This window comes from Lissotriton helveticus, chromosome 10, assembly GCF_964261635.1.
Source record: "Lissotriton helveticus chromosome 10, aLisHel1.1, whole genome shotgun sequence".
Classification (NCBI taxonomy): Eukaryota; Metazoa; Chordata; class Amphibia; order Caudata; family Salamandridae; genus Lissotriton; species Lissotriton helveticus.
In genome coordinates, this window is record NC_136071.1 from 116,308,477 (window position 1) to 116,328,002 (window position 19,526).

Consider the following 19,526-nt stretch of genomic DNA (forward strand, 5'->3'; position numbering starts at 1 on the left):
CGCAATAAGGCCAAAACCGTGTTCAGGCCCATTCTGGATTTGCGACAAGCAAACAAATGGATTCGCAGGGAGAAATTTTGCATGCTGTCCTTGCACCAGATCTATCCTCAGCTGCATCGAGGAGACTGGCTTTGCGCAGTAGATCTGCAGGATGCGTACTTCCATGTGCCCATTGCACAGAAACATCGGAAGTTCCTACGCTTCCTAGTCGGCGCCAACCATTATCAGTACACCGTACTTCCGTTTGGTCTGAAGTCTGCACCCAGGACTTTTTCAAAATGCATGACAGTGGTGGCAGCGCACCTGAGAAAGAACAAGGTGTTTGTCTACCCGTACCTGGACGACTGGTTGATCAAAGCCGCCTCCTTCCAGGAAGTGCAATTGCATGTCAACAGGACAGCCGTTCTGTTGCACCAGCTGGGTTTGCACATCAACATGTCCAAGTCCGTTCCGACTCCTGTTCAGTGTCTGCAGTACTTGGGAGCCTCCACCAATACTTTCAGAGCAAGCCTGTGTCCTTCGGAGGAGCGATGTTTATCGATCCTTCGGAAGGTTCAGGCTCTCATGTCCGTTCCATCAATGACAGTGAGGACGGTGTCTTCTCTTCTGGGGTCGATGACCTCTTGCATCTTCCTCACACCACATGCACGACTCCACATGAGACCACTGCAGGAATGTCTGGAGGATCAATGGGACCAGAAACGAGGGAGCTGGGAGGACAGGATCCAACTGTCTCTACATGCTCAGCAGTCCCTGAAATGGTGGTGTTCAGCAGAGAATCTCCTCAAGGGAGTTCCGTTCCACAAGGACATTCCCATACAGACCATTGTGACGGATGCTGCTCTCCAGGGCTGGGGAGCGCATTCAGACCATCTACAGATCCAAGGAACGTGGTCCCAGGCGGAATCCACGTATCACATACATTTTCTGGAACTCATAGCTGTTCATTTGGCGCTGAAAGCCTTCCATCCGTCCTTCCAGACTGACTCCCTGCTTGTACAGACGGACAATACGACTACAATGTATTAGCTCAACAAGCAAGGGGGCTCGAGATCACGCACGCTGTCTCACGAAGCGCAAGCGATCTGGCACTGGCTACTAGCTAGAGGACTGATGATAACGGCTACCCATTTACCAGGTGTGCAGAATGCTCAAGCGGACGCACTCAGCAGACTCGTCCAGGAAAACCACGAGTGGGTCCTAAACGACGAGATACTAAGAAACATCTTCGGAAGATGGGGCACTCCAGAAATAGATCTGTTGGCCACCGCCGAAAACTGAAAATGCCGTGTGGTTTCCATTTTGGCTAGACCTTCTAATGAAGTTCGGGAGGCAGATGGTGCACCCCAACCTCTCATTGTTTAGTTTGGTGGCATGGCTCCTGAGATAGTACAGTATGGACACTTGAACTTACCTGACAACTGCATGGAAATACTTAAGGAGGCTAAAAGGCCATCCACCAGGACTACCTATGCCTACAAGTGGAAAAGGTTCTGCATCTGGTGCGCATCCAAGAACGCTGATCCTACCTCCTGGAAGGAAGATGTCCTCCTTCCATACCTTTTGCATTTAGCTCAATCTTGCCTTAATTTCCATTCTATTAAGGTTCACCTCGCAGCATTAACTGCGTATAGGAAATGCCCTTCACAAACATCCTTTTTCCAGATTCCTGTAATTAAACATTTTTGGGAGGGATTGAAGAAGGTATTTCCCCCTGTTAGGCGTCCGTCGCCTTCTAGGGAGCTGAATGTGGTGCTGTCATGGTTGATGAAGGAGCCTTTTGAGCCTATTCACAAGGATTCTCTACAGCATTTATCCTGGAAGGTGGCCTTCATTGTGGCTATAACATCGGCCCGCAGGGTGAGTGAGATCCAGGCTTTGAGTTGCCAAGAGCCTTATACTGTATTTCATGCATCTAAGGTTGTCATGAGGACACCCTAAGTTCCTTCCTAATGTAATTTCTGATTTCCATGTTAATCAGACAATAACTTTACCTATGTTTTTCCAACATCCCTCCTCTCCGGTGGAGAGGTCTCTTCATTCCCTGGATGTAAGGAGGATGTTGAAATTCTACTTGGATAAGACCAAGGACATTCGTAGGTCAGACCAATTGTTTGTCAATTACAGTTCGGTCAGGACTGGTCTTGCCACCTCTAAACAGTCCATCTCTAGGTGGATTGTGTTCTGTATCCAGTTATGTTACCAAAAGGCTAACAAGACCTTAGGGGGTAAGCCTAAGGCTCATTCCACCAGGGGCAAAGCGGCTACAATGGCTTTGCTACGTAATGTTCCCATTGCAGATATCTGTAGGGCTGCCACTTGGAAGTCGGTCCATACCTTTGCCAAACACTACTGCCTGGATTCTGGTGCCAGGGCAGACACTTGGGCAGGCTTCGTTGAGAAATCTGTTTGCACAGTAGTGGTTTTGTCTGTTTCCTCCACCGCTGGTTTGGTTTGTTGAGATGGGCTTGCCATTCTATTCACAAGATTATGACTATACACAGAGATCCCCTACTACAGAAGGAGTAGTTTCTTACCTGTAACTCCAGTTCTGTAGTAGGGGTATCTCTGTGATAGTCATAAGCGACCCGCCCTCCTCCCCGGTGGATGAAACGATAATATACTGAATGCTACAGGCCTCGCTTAAGTGTCTATGCAGGTCTGCAAAGAAGACAACTTAAGGGACCGCCACCGTCGTGGAAATCGCCCAGTCCACACCTGATCGAATAACATGCTACATCCCGCCCCTCAGCAAGGCCTTGGGCGAGCTGTGCCCGGGCCTCCTCCGGACACTGGGGCAGCACGTCCGTAACCGTGTCCCACAAGGAGTGGGTGTAACAGCCCAAAAGGCAAGCGGTGTTGATTGACCGCAACCCCAAACTCAATGAGGAGAACAGTTTCTTCCCAAACTGGTCAAACCTTTTGGATTCGCGATCGGTGGAGTGGTCCGGAATGAGGTTTGGGACGTAGAGGCCTGGATTACCAGGCTCTCGGGGTGGGATGCATGGACAGTAAGCTGGGTTCGCCCAGAGTAGGGCGACGGCGTCGGGCCACGTTCTGATCCACTGGGGGGACTGTGGAAGGCTGGGACCAAGTGCCCATCAGAACGTCCGTGAGGGCTTCATTGAACGGCAGCAGAGGCTCCGAAGAGCTTACTGGCGGCTGAAGCACTTCGGTGAGGAGGTTAGTCCTCACAGCCGCGGCAGGGAGCTCAAGAGCCAAGGCCTTGGCTGCCCTGCGCAACACCACACTATAGGTAGTACCCTCCTCCGTAGCCACAGAGGGAGGAGAGATGAATCCTGTGTCAGGCGATGTATCCAGACCACTGGCCTCCCCCTGCTTGTCTGCCCAGTCCTGGCTCAACAAACACTGTTGAGCCAGAGGGTCCTCAGGCCCCTCCCAGTCCTCCCCCCTCATCTGTGTCCTGATAAACAGGCAGAAATGACAGAGCCGGGTCATAGATGAATTGCTCACCGATTGACGTCGGAGACGGCACGGAGCGGTGCCGTTCCGACGCCAATCCCGTATCAGGGCTGAAACTGGGGACGGCGGCGTCCGAAGACGCCGCCAGGAGCGACACCATCGGGGTCTGAGCCAGCAGAGGAGTCGTGAGGTCAACTTGCGTCGACCGGAATCCCTCGGGCCCCACGGCGCCGGGGCCGAAGCGGCCGGCCCGCCAGGGCCCCCAGTCGGGTCCGCGGGGCCCGAAGGCACGCCGACAGGCCTCGACGGAGGCAAGTGAGTCCTCATGGCCACGACGAAATCAAGTATCTCCTCCGGCATCGCATGCAGCCCAGGGACCGGAGGGTATGGGGCCAGATGCGAAGCCCGTGGCTCCGGCGGAGCCGCGCCGGTGGTTTCACCCGAACCCTCATCTGCGTTGCGCGAGCGGCGAGGGGAGTCGGAAGAGCGTTGTTGCCTCTTCGACTTCTTTTTAGAGTGCCTCGACTTACCGGAGGACTTGGAGCCCGACGAGTGGTGATGGCTCTACGAGCAGCGAGGACTGCGGCCCCGCAACCGGTCCTTCGACTTCCTCCTCGACCGGGAACTTGAGCGGCACGGAGCCGACTGCCGGATCTCGAGTAGCTTACGGGCCTGCTCCCGCCTAGCTTTCAAGAGCAAGGCCCAGCAGTCGGGGCACTACTTTTCGTCATGGTCGGCCCCGAGGCTGTAGAGACATCGACGGTGGGGTCCGGTCACCGACATCAGGCGGTGACAGGCGTCGCACGGCTTGAAGCTAGGCATCCCTACGGCACCAGGAGTCGAAGTCGACTCGAAAAGAGATTCAAAAAAGTTAGTCAAAAAATGACTAGAAGTACTGCTCTTCCCGGATCTGCGCTTGCTGGCGCAGAAAAAAGAAGAAATAACATCAGCGCGCGAGGGCTGCGTCCAAGTACTCCGACGTCATCCCAGCGATCACTACGATGACGACTGCGCGTCGGTAGGCGCAGACGACGCCTACCGGCGCGCAGTGGTACTGCTGACAAAAACTTTCCAGATCCAGTCTGACGCCTGGGGATATTCTAAGGTAAGGAATCTAAGGTAAGAAATCTAAGGTAAGGAATCTAACACTAACTACTGTTTCTTACAGATATATCGTTACCAAGGATGTACGTTGTTACAACGCATGTTGTAACAACGCATGCCTTTACCACGCAACTCTTACAACGCAAGTCGTTACAACAACTTGCGTTGGAGGGCGTGGATTTAGGAATCTTATAATTTTATATTCCAACACCAGTCCCCGTAACAGTAGGGAAGGTGTTGGAATATAAAATTGCAAGATTCCTAATCCCACAGCGCCATCCAGCGCAAGTCGTAGTAACGACTTGCGTTGTAATAGCTGCGGGGTTAAGGCACTGCGGTATAAAAACCGCACCGTAAACGATGTTCCCCCGTTACCAAAGGTAAGTAACTTGTGCATTTGGATGATTTGCAGGCGTAGTGGTGTAAAAATGCAGGGTAGGCATGAAAACATGCAGTAGTAAGGAGACATAGTTTTCTATAACTATGCAGAGGACGTAAATCTTTTTCCTGGGTTCAGGTATTGGATGCTTTTGAGGTCCTTACCCCCCTTCAAAACAATTGGGCAATTTATAATCAAAGCCTTCATCACTTAGTTTACCTAATCATGTTAGGTTATGTTAACAGAAATTTCTAAAGCGCACGGTCACCAAAAGGTTTCATGGCGCTGACTTTGGGCAGTGTCAAGATGGAAACGGATTACGCGAGGGCTTGCTCGAACAGCCAAGTCTTAAGCATTTTTCTGAACCCAAACAGGTTGTCACAGGACCGGATCGCTAGTGGTAGGGAGTTTCAGAATTTAGGGACAAGATAGGGAAACCTACACCTTCCCTGGCATTTGAGCTTAAAGGCAGGGGTAATCAGTAACTGAAGCTTTGCTGACCGCAGGTTGCGGAGCGCGGCATGCCTTGCAATCATGCCGCTGATGAATTTGGGGCTCCTGCTGTGCAGGGCCTTGAAAATTAGGCACCCTGTCTTTAAAGCTGCTCGTTGGGCAATAGGGAGCCAGTGAAGTTTAGATCGCAAGGGTCTGGCAGATTGCCATCTTGGTTGTTTGTGGGTTAGTCTCGCTGCCTGGTTCTGTACCATCTGGAGGCGTTTCAGCAAAAGCAGTGGCAGGCTGAGGTAGATAGATTAGAGAAGTCGAGGCAAGAGAGTACCAGGGCTATCACAACCTGTATGAGGGCGGAGTGGGTCAGCAGGTGGGCATTCTTCCTGATTTCACGCAGTTGGAAGAAACAGGTAGAGGCCACTGCCCCTACATGTCCTCTGAGCGAGAGATCGGCATTTATGTTAATTGTGTTTTTCATTAATAATTAAAAGGAAAATCCATTGGCTGAAAGTGGATGATCTGTTCACTTCAGCGGTATTCGTAGGTTGATGTTGCGGATTGTAGGCTTCAATATCAGAGGCAAATCTAGGTGCAAGAGGCCTCTTATCAACCCAGGGGCGTGATAGGTTTTACCTCTGGTCTGCAGTATAAAATACAGGATTGAAAAGGAAACTCATTCTTCCTAAGGTTTATAAGTGTATCAACTATGTTAAATATTCTCTTATAACAACTATATAAGAATTTCTGTTTTTGAAAAAAAAGGCAGCAAAATTGCGTATTGACTAACACTTGTGTGATTTATTGTCCACCTGAACCTCTGAACTGCAAGTCCTAATTGATGGGAGACGCGGTGGCTAGGTGGTAGTAAGTAGTGTAGATGAATCTTTCAGTATAAAGTGTTGCATATTTTAGCTTTTTTTGCCTTTGCCTATTTAAGTCTAACAGAAATGTTATGATTGAATGTGCTATTCTGACTTGAAAGCATTCTCTTTTTAGCTCCTCTTGGCAGTGTGTGAGAAAATCACCACGATTGGCACCAGCTGCCAAGGTGCAATGCTTCCGTCTATCACTAATGTGATCAACCTTGCAGACAGTCATGATCGAGCAGCATTTGCCATGGTAACACATGTCAAACAAGAGCCCAGGGAGCGCGAGAACAGCGAATCTAAGGAGGAGGTAAGACTTTGATTCTGTTTCCAAGCATCTGATGTGCTGCCTCACTAAGGCAGAGGAGACCAAGTTTGGGCATTGTGGTGCATATTTTTATGACTTTCTCCAACATTGAATCATTAATAGTTTCACATGCTTGCATATTCCCCATCATCAGTGGTGGGAATCCTCAGTTTTCAGTGTTAATATAGCAATGTTTCATACACTTCAAATAACATTTAAACATCATAGACTATATCTAGTCCATTTACCTCTGTATGTGACTCAAACTCCTGTTAGTAATGCTCTAAAACACCACACAGATGAGCTCCTCAGATTTTATACCGCAGTGAATCTGACTGTGTGGAACTCATCAGCTCTGCTTTTGTTTTTGCATTTGTGAACCTTGTAAACTTAGTGATAAAATACATCAGACAATTGAAACAAACTTGTCAGATATCACAGTCTATGCTGTTTTCACTTTAACTGTTATCACTCTTCAGACTGTACAGTAATAATAAAACTTATGTTTCCGGTTAATTTTTCCAAGTTTCCATCCTCTGCTTTTCAAGTGTTTTCTTTAATTTAGCGTTGTTTCTCAGTTATTTGGGCATAACAGTTCTCATTGTGACTGAAGTTCGATTGGCAGTAGATTTAAAATCACCTGAATCTTTCAAAGTATTGCTACTATTATGTTCACTGTTTTCAATAGTGAAAGGCACTAGGCTAATAGTAATTATTAAAAGAAAATAATTTGCGTTTAAGGTGTTAAGTGGTATAAAATAAATTCCTTGTTCTTTTTTAGGATGTGGAGATTGACATTGAATTGGCCCCTGGAGATCAAACCAGCACCCCTAAAACCAAAGACCTTTCAGAGAAGGACATAGGGAACCAGTTGAACATGCTGACCAACAGGCATGACAAGTTCCTTGACTCTCTGCGAGAAGTAAAGGTTAGTAGGGCTTTCTAAACACATTGGAAAAAAATGGGCATTTTTCAGCAGATAGGGAGGTAGAAGGATGCAATTAAGATTTTGTATACTAAACATCTTAACAAAGAACTTAAATAGATACCATTGATTACTTGCTTCCTGGGCCTCTATATGTCCAACTGGTCTTAAAACTATTCTGTACCATTCCCCACCAGACCTAAATGAAATGAAAAGTCCTGATTTTATCTTATTACAAGTTTTATCGAAGGCGTAAGTGTCAGATGTGTGCCTTTCCTTGAATAGTCCCATACAGACCAATTGACTTTCCAAAGCATTATGGTGTGTTATGTGTTATTCTTTAACGGTGTGCGAAAACTTTGACACAAGCTTTCTGACTTCCCGACCATAAGTAATTTCTTGTTCTCCTTAGACCGGTGCATTATTAAGTGCATTTATCCAATTATGCCACATCTCTACACCATTAGCAGAGAAGACTTGGATCCAGCTTTTCTCCAGGCTGTGGAAAATCCTGTCTGATCGCCAGCAGCATGTGAGTTTTTTAACCAGATAATAGTGCCCATTTTGTACTACTGTATATACAACACCCTAATTGAGAATGTATTATTTCTGAAAATTGTACACATTTTGTTTTTATTACTATTGCACTTAGTATTTTGAGTTTCTGTATTCATATGAGCTTAGTTATCATTATCACCTGCTAATTTTCCAAACCACCCAAACTGCTGTTGTGTAAACATAAACAAAATTTCAAGCAGAAGCCTCTTCCTGCGGATTTCTTATCTTAGAAATAGTACTAGGTTCTAGACTTTATCAGTTTATTCCCAGAGCTCCATTATTGGGTGCCAACTGGTACCAGAGAGGTTTTATCCGCCTAACGACAAAAGCATCTCCACTGGTCATGACCTACCGATCCTAGTTCCAGGAACAGTTAGTGGTTACTAGATAATATAAATTCTGGAAACTGTCAACCAACAGTAGCATCTCAGGGTCTCAGTTACTATTGCTGTCCTGTTCTTTCTAGGACTTCATGGGAGAAGCAAAGTCAATTTATCAAGACTTATTATAACACATTATTTTCTGTTGTACATATTTTTATGGCAGACATTCAGCTTGTGGAATAGACGGGCTTCTCCATTTGTGTTTGGTTCCTTCTCATCCAGGTATTTAGGATTCCATCGCAGACCTGAATCTGGTGGTGGTTGTAAAGTGTAGTGCATGATGGATAGCTTGAGGCTATTTGACTTGTTGTTAATGTGTTATAAGTGTGTTAGTAACTCAGATGTAACTTCATTCTGAAAATAAGAGACAATAAACTCTATGTTCAGTCATGTCTTTTTCTTGGAAAAGAAACATTCCTTTATGTATAGTGATGTATAATCTAGCAATCAAATCATACTTGCACTAAAAGAGAAAGAGAAGGTAACGATGCTTTCTTGGACTGAGACAGGACCAAAAACGCATTTTTTGCTCAGGGAGCTCACCCTTCCGCTAGGCTAGTATGGGTCCCTTTGGCATATTACTTCCTATTTGAAAAGGCTGTTGGTGGCTCCCACAGCCCAGTATACAGCAAAATATTTGATGTTCCGCTTGCATCTGACTCCACACTATGCAGTATTAGTAAACAGGAGTTTCTTCCTGTATCTGGGAGGCTGAAACTGGCCCCAGCTTGTGGTCCCTGTGTAGTAGCTGATTTGGCCTGACGATGTTCATGGTCTCAATGTCCTGGTGGAGACGTACGCAGATAGCAAACGATCAGATAAGTTTGCACATGGGTGCTGGGTTGGAGCGTGCTACCAGGGTGGCCATTGAGGTAAGGAGGGGCGAAGAGATTGGGGTATCACAGGCTTTGGTGGCAGTGACTCCTTGTGCTTTAGAACGCACCCTTTTAGCCATCTTGGGTACATGAGCAGAGATTGCCTTTGTAGCTGTTGCACTGTGCCCTATAAGACAGGACTGGGCGCCCCATATGTTCTCCTCCACTGGAAGACATAGTACCCCACTCACCTTGCCTCCTGCTCCTATCTGCAGTAACTACTACTGGGCTGTACATGCAGTCTTGTGAAAACTACTCTGGTTCCTAAGCCCAGTGCCTAAAAGTGATAGGCATACCACCTTGTATCATGTACTTGCTGTAGTGATGGCCTTGCAACAGATTCTCAGCAGATAGGAGCTCTGAATGTTGCCATTAAGCAGGTTTTCATTGCCTCATTTTGCTCCTGGCAAATAGCTGCACAAGTTAACTATCTGTTTTCACTCTGTGCACCATAGGCATGGTTGAAGCGGAACAAAAACATTTGAAACAAGGATGGCCTTTTACACCTTCTAGAGACTCTTCAACAGTGCAAGATGTAAAACAACACACAGAAGGCTCAATGGATGCTGGAAAACATGATATGAGTCCTGTTGAAGTTAAATAATGACCTCCATGTTGTAGACCCTAACAGAGACATCCTTACCCATTGTATAAAACAGCAGAAAGATACCAACAAGCGAGAGGTTGGATATGGTGGCATGTTGCATCACCAATATGTTGGATGGGCTCCCAACAAATCCGTGCTGAACATAGAGAAGCCTTCACAGTCAGGGCTGTTAAGCCCCCCAGAATCCACTGATATGGGCATGGCCAAGTTGTTTGAGTCGATCCTATTTATTTAATTGTACTTTTGATCCCAGTTCTCCTTCATGCCACTAATAGATTATGCATATTTATCCCTAGTTTCCAGATTCACTGATAGTTAGGGAAATCAGTGCAGCAGGAATAAAGTTAAGGGATTTAAATTGATAGCTTCTGTGTTTGTCAAGCATTTTCTCTGTTATTTATTCATCTATACTCTGGTCAAACTGTCTACCACACTTACATGACTTACCTCAGGATAGTACACAACATCCTTGAACACTGCACTGGCTCTTAAATTGATATGATGGAAAAGTTGTGGCCTTAATCATCCTGAAAAGACCTGCTTAGTGGTAGCATAACTAGATCAGCATTATATTATTCCTTTCCTGCTGAGAACCCACCTTGACGCAAATTTAAACCCAACCTTCACATCAGCATGGAGTGTGTACATAGATTCTTCTCATCCGTTAGGCCCTACTCTAGAGGAAAGTCCAACTTGATTAGAAAATCCGGAGATTACAAACCTCCAACTATATACACATATGGCATGCTTCATCTAGTGCAAGTAGTTATTGTTGACAACGTTTTCTCACTGCTTAATCTTTATTTCCCCTATATAAACACCCAAGCATTTTTGACAGTGGACTGGCCATGTCAGAGGCTTACTGTCTATAACTTGCTTATGGAGAGGCCACTTTAACCTTACCACTAAATGATGCTGTTGATTGCGCTGCTGAACATGGAACATTTACCACCATATTAGCAAGAGTCCTACAGGTCATGGAAATGTGCAGCCTCATGGTTGAATGGTGCGTCCATTTTACTCCTCGGTTCCCAATTTATTTTTGAGGCTAGGTTACCAGCTGTTATATAGTCATCTCATGCCATAGGTTAACAGTATGGCCTACTACCTTGCATATTTTCAGACCGAGCTTCCGTCTTGCTAGACCCAAGGATGCCAGTGGGTACTTTATATACCTGCCCATTCCAGGTTCCCTTTGGAGGCTTTACTTCATACTTTATTTAACATGAGATCCAATCGGCTATCACTGAATACTTTATAAGGAATGTTGAGTCAGTGCCCCATTACTTACAAGTTTAGTAAGTGTTCAAAGTCTGTAGCTGTGGGATTGTGACCTGTAAACTAGCAGGTGTCTTAAATATATTCTGACGACGTTTAATCAACTGGGAAAGTCCATATTGACACTTGATAAGCAGTTTGTAGAGAGGTGTAAGGATGCTACACTGGCAGATGTTAACCAGCACCTGCTCTCTTTTAAGAGACAGCAGTCCAAGAGATCAAATTGTAGAATCTCATGGCATTCTCGAAGGATGTACTGGTATGATGAGTGGGATAGACAAGGTAGAACTATGGGGAGGATGCTGGAACAGTGGGACTGAAAACTACTATAACATCACTCTATAAACCAAATGGGGTCTTACCTATACTAGTGAAGAAATCTTTGATATGTTTGTTGTGACCTCTGCTTCATGCTTTCAATTGCCAGAGAGACAACAGCCCCATCAAATGTAAAGCCTTGCCTGGATGCAGTAGCCATTGTCTGAATAGATAACAGAATGCCACTTAATGAACCCCTTACATATAGCAGGGATGTAGATTGCCAATGGTAGCCTGTCTAATAACAAGAGCTCCAGTAGTCTAACAGCCATAATCTAGAATGAATGAAAAGACTTATTAGACCCACAGCTATTTACACAGAGGCATTAGACACTGACCGGTGGCTTCCCTGCTACTAGGGATGAAGATCACTACACTTCTGAAATCCAACATGGATGGCCGACTTTACCATTCATATCATCCCTTTTCTCTCTTAAATCTTGATAATAACAGAGCTGCCAAGGTTATTGAGTCTAGAATTAACACCTGATGGGCAAATGAGTTCTCCTCGATCTAGTACTTCCTCAGCACGTAACTTGTTCACACTACTTGCACAAAAAGATCACGTTAGGCCAGGCTTTTAGACATTTTCATTATTTTGAGACATAGAGAAGACTTTTGATTTGCTTTCTGTTCACAATCCTGGAAGGAAACAGGCATTTATATGGTGATTCTGATAAAGCAGTTATACACCAATGTAATAGATATGGTACCGTCACCTGTGTCCTCGCTCATCCCTACTCCTTGCCGTTATAATGTAGCCACTTTCATGCTGGTTAAGAGGGCACCATGTTCATAGAAGAAAAGCTTTTTCTTTTTTTTAAATGTTTTTCTTTTGGTTTTTTCAAGTTGCATTAGGCAAATGACATAAAGGGCAGAAACACACACCCTTCAACAGGAACTGGGAACCTACAGGGAGCTCCCCTCACAGGACCGAGTCAAGGCCGCAACAGCACAGTTTAGTAGGATAAATGACAGTATCTCCACTGTTGGGCAATACATGCATAAAAGTTTTCAGGTAACATCCTCTGTCACTGTGGTAGGAAACTGTATTACATAATGGTTTAACCAACACCCCCAGACTTTTAAAAACTTGCGAGGGCAACCTCTGATTTTATGTGTGACCTTTTCCGCCGCCATCTAGAAGTCTATCCCTAACCTCCATTGCCTCATAGTCGGGACCTTCGGGGCCTCCTGTGTCTCGCTGTTTCACATTTGGCTACTACCAATCCCCTGTTACAAAAAAGGGGCTTTATTCAAGGTATATCTACATCGCCCGGGACCACAAGCAGAACCTAATTGGGCTGGGTTTCCATCACTTTACCACGCTTGCTCACCACTCAAATCCAGTACTCCTGAATGCCAGGCAGTTCCAAAGTGTATGAACATTGTTATTGACGGTTTTATAAGTAAAGTAGATTGCCTATGAGCACAGCTCCACCTGGAGCGGTATACCCTGGAGAGGGGCGTATTTGGGATGATCCTAGTCCCACAGTCCCTCCACCTGCCAACCGTTGTGTAGTTGGGCCTATTTAAAATACTGATTTGGGCTCATTGTAGGAAAGTGCTCCTTTTGACATGGTCACCCCCCACTTTTTGGCTGGTATTTGATGCAATTTTGACAAAGTGCACTGGGGTTCTGCTAACTAGTTCATCAATGCCAGATCTTGTTCCCTAAACTGTACAATTTTAACCAATTAACAATACCTTTAGCACTCTCTGTAAGTCCCCTAGTAAGTGGTACCCCGGGTACCTAGGGCCTGAGATATTAAAGAGGGTCCCTAAAGGCTGCAGCATGTATTGTGCACCCTAAGAGACCCCTCACTAGCAACATGCAAACTGTCATTGCAGGCTGCGTGCCCTGGTGCAGAGAAAAGTGATGACATGACATGGCACACCTCCTATGTGTCATGCCTACAGACACTGCATGCAGTATAAGTAAGCCACGCCTACATCAGCCCTAAGGCAGGGTGCACTAAACTACATGTGTGCACATATCTGCATGAGCAGATGTGCCCCTGTGATATCAAAGTCGATTCTTGGATATTACAAGTGACCAGGGAAGCCATTGTAAGAACATGTGCTGGACACTGGTGTTTACGAGTTCCTCGGCTACATGATAGCTTCACTGAAACTAGGGATATTTAGTATCAAACATCTCATATTAATAAACCCACACTGATCCCAGTGATGGGTTTATTAATTCATGCACCCAAAGGGCTCCTTAGAGGTGTCCCCTGAAAACCTACCAACTTCTTATGTACTGGCTGACTGCTGTAGCCCAGCCTGCCACCATGGACAGGTTTCTGACTCCCTGCAGGTGAGAGCCCGCATTTTCTGAGGGCAGAAACAATGCTTGTTCCGGCCGGGGGTGTTATCACCTGCCCCAAGTGATCAACATATCAAGGCAGGAGGCTTCAAAGGCCTCTGCCACCTTTGATATGCGACCCAAGGCCTCCCCAGACAGGGGTAATGACACCCGCTGCCCTGGGCCCATTTGGCCTTTGCTCGACATACTCAAGCAAGAAATTTTGTCACACACTCAAAGACTGAATCCTGACCTATTGTTTGTATAAAAAAAGTTGTTACTTTGTTGTTTTTATTTTAGAACCAAGTATCACTTAATGCAGGTAAGTTATGCAGTATGGTTATGTAGATACAAAAAGAAGAAGTGAATGATGTTAAATTTATTTTTGAAAGAAGTTTTGTCTTAATTTTGAGTGTCTGGATTGATTGGAGATGTAAAAGATGTCCGGTAAACTGTTAGATGCGTAACCAATCTTCCTCTGAGGAGAGAGTGTCAGGGTAGAACATTACCTGTTAATGTAACAATTTATACTTCAAGTTGCATTTACTTATGTTAACCTTTGTATACTTTAGGATTTCATATGTCAGATGAAACAAGAAAATGTTATGCGATCTCTGTGCAAAGACGACCTTCACAAGCGGTCTTTAACATGCTTTTCTTTTATTATGCAGGCACTGGCTGGTGAAATCAGCCCATTCTTGTGCAGTGGAAGCCATCAGGTACAGAGAGACTGCCAGCCCAGTGCCTTGAATTGCTTTGTGGAGGCCCTCTCTCAGTGCGTCCCTCCTGTTCCCATAAGGCCCTGTGTGCTGAAATATCTGGGCAAAACGCACAACCTGTGGTTCCGCTCCACTCTCATGCTGGAGCATCAAGCTTTCGAAAAAGGTTTAAGTCTACAAATCAAACCCAAGCAGACCACTGAATTTTATGAACAAGAGAGCATAACCCCTCCACAACAGGTAAGACCTTACTAGAGTTCCATGGTACTAATTTCAAAACTAAATTGAGAAGTCTGGCCGGTTGTTCTCCAATGCGGTTCTTTAAAGTGCACTTAATATATTTGTTTGGATTCACAGTATAGACAAAAAACAAATATATCCTGATCTTTAATCCGCACAAATAAATGTCCTTGTTAAATCAGAACAAAACAGACGATCTTCTTTTCGGTCCTTCATTTATTCTTCACCCCTGTGGAGTTTTAGATTTAGGGTTCACTGCTGGAAAAGAGAAGGGCATGCCAGATAGACATGGCTGTACAACAGGGAGTTTCCAAGCCATGCTGAGTATTTTAATCCCAGTAAGTGTGCCTACATGCATTGCACTGCAAGCCTGTACATACTGAACAGAGATTGTCCTGAAGCGTTGACCAGAAATCCGGGGAGGTGAAAACAAAGCTGAAATTAACAAGTCCGACCCCTTGCAGTATTTTTATTTTAAAGTAACCGGAGCTTTATATATTTGTGTATCACAAGGTATAACGGAAAATATGTCAGAGGCCCAATTGAAAATATTTGTCTCTCAGTTTGCAATAAAAAAATATTCTTATGCATTGCAGGAAATACTGGATTCCCTCGCAGAATTGTACTCTCTATTACAAGAGGAGGATATGTGGGCTGGCCTGTGGCAGAAGCGTTGCAAGTTTCCAGAGACAGCAACTGCCATTGCATATGAACAGCACGGCTTCTTTGAGCAGGTACATCTTTTTTAAAAACATGATTGTGATGTGTATTATTTAATGAAAGACAAATACTTGTTTAAATGCATACACCAGTACACTTCTTACCTTAAAACATTATTTCAGCGGCCAGAAAGTATTTTTTCATGTGTAAACGTCTTTCAGAGTAAATGGACAAATACATCTTGGATGAGGAAAGAAAATTAGATTCCTCTAACATTGGTTCTCAGTTGGTGGTATCTGGCACAGAATCACATACTTGTAACTTTTCCCTGGAATCCTTTGTACATTTACATAGCAATAAGTACTTTACCCTAATACACATATATGGCTTTTAATTTGACCAGCTGTTTAGTAGAGTATGTTGCTGCTGCCTCCTAATCACGCTTGGAGTCACTCACTTCTGCTTAGCATTTAGGTATGCCTCTATGTGTATGATACCATATATAAAAATTATAAATTAACTAGCAGGACCCTGGAGCATTGAGCTCTCCCTTTTTGGGTGTTTTGTGTAATTTTTGGCACTTTTAAAGTGTTAGTGTGTTCACTCGACATATTTCTGCTTCTTCTTCACTTTGCTGGAGTTTTCTGGTGCTTTTGGCCGCTTTTTTTGTCAAATATGCCTGCCGTATTTGATAAATGTCCTGAGTGTGCCAGGAAGAAGGCAAAATCAGATCCACACAGGGTGTGTATCCTGTGTCTACATGAGATCGGCCAGCAGTTCTCCAGCAGAACCCTGAAAGACAGACAGAAGATCAGGCTCCAAGGACTGGAGCAAAGAAAGCAGCAGGGTCCAGGTGGGTCTGGGCATGACGGGACCCCTTCCTCTGCCCGTGCTTTGGCCTCTGGGGGGCTCCCCAGTAAGGAGAAGGCCAGAAAACGCCACCGGTCAGCGTCGATAGCCTCAACGTCGGCGTCGAGCGGAATGACCACGCTCTGCTCCCCGTCTCCCCAGGGCTCTGGATCGAAGCGACGTCGACGTTCGACGTCGAGCGGATTGACGTCGAGGCCGACGTCGAGGAGTGCTTCGTCGTAAAGCCATCATCGTCGTCGATAGGGTTCAAGAAGGCGCAGGCGCTCTCCGTCGAGGCGACACCGCCGTTCACCGTCGACTCGACGTTAGACGTCAAAAAGACGATCATAGACGTCGAGAAGACGATCATAGACATCAAGAAGACGATCATCGACGTTGAGAAGACTATCATCGACGTCGAAAAGGCGCTCAGCGTCGAGGAGGAAAGCATAGTCGTCCAGGGGGCGTTCCAAAACCAGTACTGAGTACACAAGTCCACGGTCGAGGCGGCGCCGTCGCTCGCCTACCAGGGGTACGGCCTCGAGGTCTTCCCCTTCAGGTCAGGCGAAGTAAAGAAGGATGGTGGAAGAGTCTCCTGGCTCTGAGCACTTGCAAGTCTATTCGCCCTCCAAGCCGAGGTCACCTACACCCCCTCCGTTACCCATGGACCTTCCTCCGCGTAAACCGACGCCTCCTCCACCGCCTCCTCCTCCTCATCGTCCTCCGCCTCCTACACCACCACCTCCACCAAGGTCTGTCTTGTTGCCACATCTCCGATTCCGCCTACGGGGCCACCACAACCTAGGCTCCCTTTTCGGCCTCCACAGCTCCCTCCTCTACGCCCCGTGGACCGTCCGAGGCCGCGGAGGTCGAGATCTCGCTCCAGACAGAGGGATAGATCCAGGAGTCGCCGTCGCTCTTCTACGAGATCCAGACGGCGCAACAGGAGGGACCGGTCTTGGTCCCGCCACACGGATTCATCCAGTGCCAGGGACTATTCACCTACTCTGTCGGACTCCCCTCAGTAAACGACATAGTCTCCTTACAGGACGTGTTGCTGTGAGGGGCGACTAAGCTGGGCATCACGCTCACTGTGCCCACGCCATTGACTTCCATCATTTTCAAAACTCTGCACAAGAAGCAGTTATCTCGCCCTTTGCTGCCCTTGGTGCCTGGGCTGGTGGAACCTGCCATGGAGCTGTTCCTCACCCCGGCGGCTACGAAATCGGCACCTTCCAGGCTGCAGAAGAAATTTAAGGCTCCTGACTCGGACCCAGCGTTTCTTCGTTTGGATCCTGCGCCGTACTCTGTAATGGTGACGGCAGTAAGAAAACAGCACGCCACCACCCCGTCATCGACAGTGCCTCCTGACGAGGAGAGCAGCTGGATGGATTCGGCAGGCAGGAAGGTTTGCGGGACGGCCTCCACCTCAATGAAGACCAAGAGTGCCTCAACACTGTTGGGACGTTACGATCGGCTCTGTGGGAGTCCCTCCAACAGTTCTCGGAACACCTTCCCGTGAGAAAAGGGAAGATTTCCAAGAGATCCTTACTGAAGGGCTGCTAGTCTCCAACCAGGTGATAAGCTCGGCTGCAGATTCCTCCCTCTTGGCAGCCCACGGGTACTATACTAATCACGTGTGTGCATAATCATCAGGCCCTGAATACAGAACTAATAAAATCATTATCTGACTTTTCGGGACTTCTTAATTTTTCCAACCCTCCCCTCCCTCATCACTGGCTCACTACTGTACCAACCTTGGGTAAGAACCTCCTGGTGGAGGCTGCATAACCTCACTGACCTGATGATTATGCACACACGTGATCAAAAAGCGGAAAACCAAGATATACCGCTAAGTTTACCACCATACCCATCACGTGCATGAGGGTCTTTTATTTGGGACACCCCACATTCCTCCTGCATACCAAAGGTTGTGCAGGACAAGTGATCCTTCCCCACTTGATTAGTATATATACCCAGGAAACTGAATGGATCAGTCTTTCTACCTCCCTCTTATGATTAGATAAAAAAGCCCACGGGTACTGCCATGGGGTCAACCTGAGGCGCCACGCCTGGTTACGTCTCAGATCCTTGAAGCTCGAGGCGCAGCAGAGAGTTGCCAACCTACCCTTTTCGGGCGAGACCCTCTTCGGGGAACATGCGGACAACGAGATGGCCCGCATGAAGGCGGAGGCGGAAACCCTGACGGCTGTCGGGTTGGAAAACCCTAAGGAACAGAAAAAGATCTTCCGCCCGTTCCAGAAGCGGTACGGGGCGCAAGGCAGAGGGCAAGGTCGACAGGCTGGACAGCAACAACAACATCAGCAATTCCATCAGAGACCGTTCCAAAAGCGCCAAAAGGGCCGAGGTGGTCAGCAGTCTTCCTCTGCGACCAAAGGCCCGACGGGCGCCTCCGGCCGATGTCACTGCCACTGACCAGGCGGCGCCCGTCGGAAGACGTGATTCCATAGGTCCACAGATAAACATTTCCGGAAAGGAACATGAACAGCTTCACAATAATGGGCTCGGAAAGTTAATAAATAGGACCACAAATTACTAGCGTCGAGTTGGGTAAAAGCCCCTTGAAGTGAACAAAATAGCTAAACAAACAGTCAGTCTGCACAGGATCCAGACTCAAACCGGAAAACGAATCTGCCACCTTTGCCATTATTTTTGTAACCAGTGGAGATTTTCTGCTTGGCCATACTGAAAATATAAAACAAGTCACAGACAAATGTGAACCCCCTGTTTTTAATAGTATGTTGTCCAGTTCACATGTTGGCCCTGAGGAAGGTGATGTAAAGCAATGATGCCACCGAAACGTACGTAGGCCGTACGCACCGGAGACCCTCACATAAACCACAACTATAATTTTGGAAAAAGTAAGAAATATAGTGCAAAAAGACTATTTATCCCTAGTACTAAATTAATACCCTGAGGAGTCTACAAAAGGACACAACATATGCATTCGCCGTTTTCACTGTGTCTGTTATGATAGTTTTGTCAGGATAGTGAGTATGAGAGATTGAGTATGTATGACTGATGGTGTGAAAGATAGAAACAATGCTTTGGGGTTCCTGATAAGAAAAGTATTAACTTTGTATTTTTACATGTATTTGTATATATGTCACTATGTCATTGTATAAAATATAATCTTGAAAAGATTGTCACCAAAAAATGAGAAAAACAAAAATGAAATAAGAATGATATAAAATAAAAGTAATGAAGAAACTAAACATCAAATCTAAGTGAATGATTTCAGTATTATGTTTGCATC

The 19,526-nt window shown here is 46.2% G+C and overlaps 1 protein-coding gene across 1 annotated transcript in view; it reads left to right on the forward strand.

Annotated features, from left to right (window-relative positions):
- Positions 1-19,526, forward strand: part of TRRAP (transformation/transcription domain associated protein) — an 885,394-nt gene that overhangs the window by 663,351 nt on the left and 202,517 nt on the right. Inside the window, exons 50-54 of the mRNA XM_078664902.1 lie at positions 6,353-6,532; positions 7,311-7,457; positions 7,867-7,986; positions 14,453-14,740; positions 15,337-15,474. Coding sequence (XP_078521028.1) covers positions 6,353-6,532; positions 7,311-7,457; positions 7,867-7,986; positions 14,453-14,740; positions 15,337-15,474 — 873 coding nt within the window. The remainder of the gene's footprint in view (positions 1-6,352; positions 6,533-7,310; positions 7,458-7,866; positions 7,987-14,452; positions 14,741-15,336; positions 15,475-19,526) is intronic.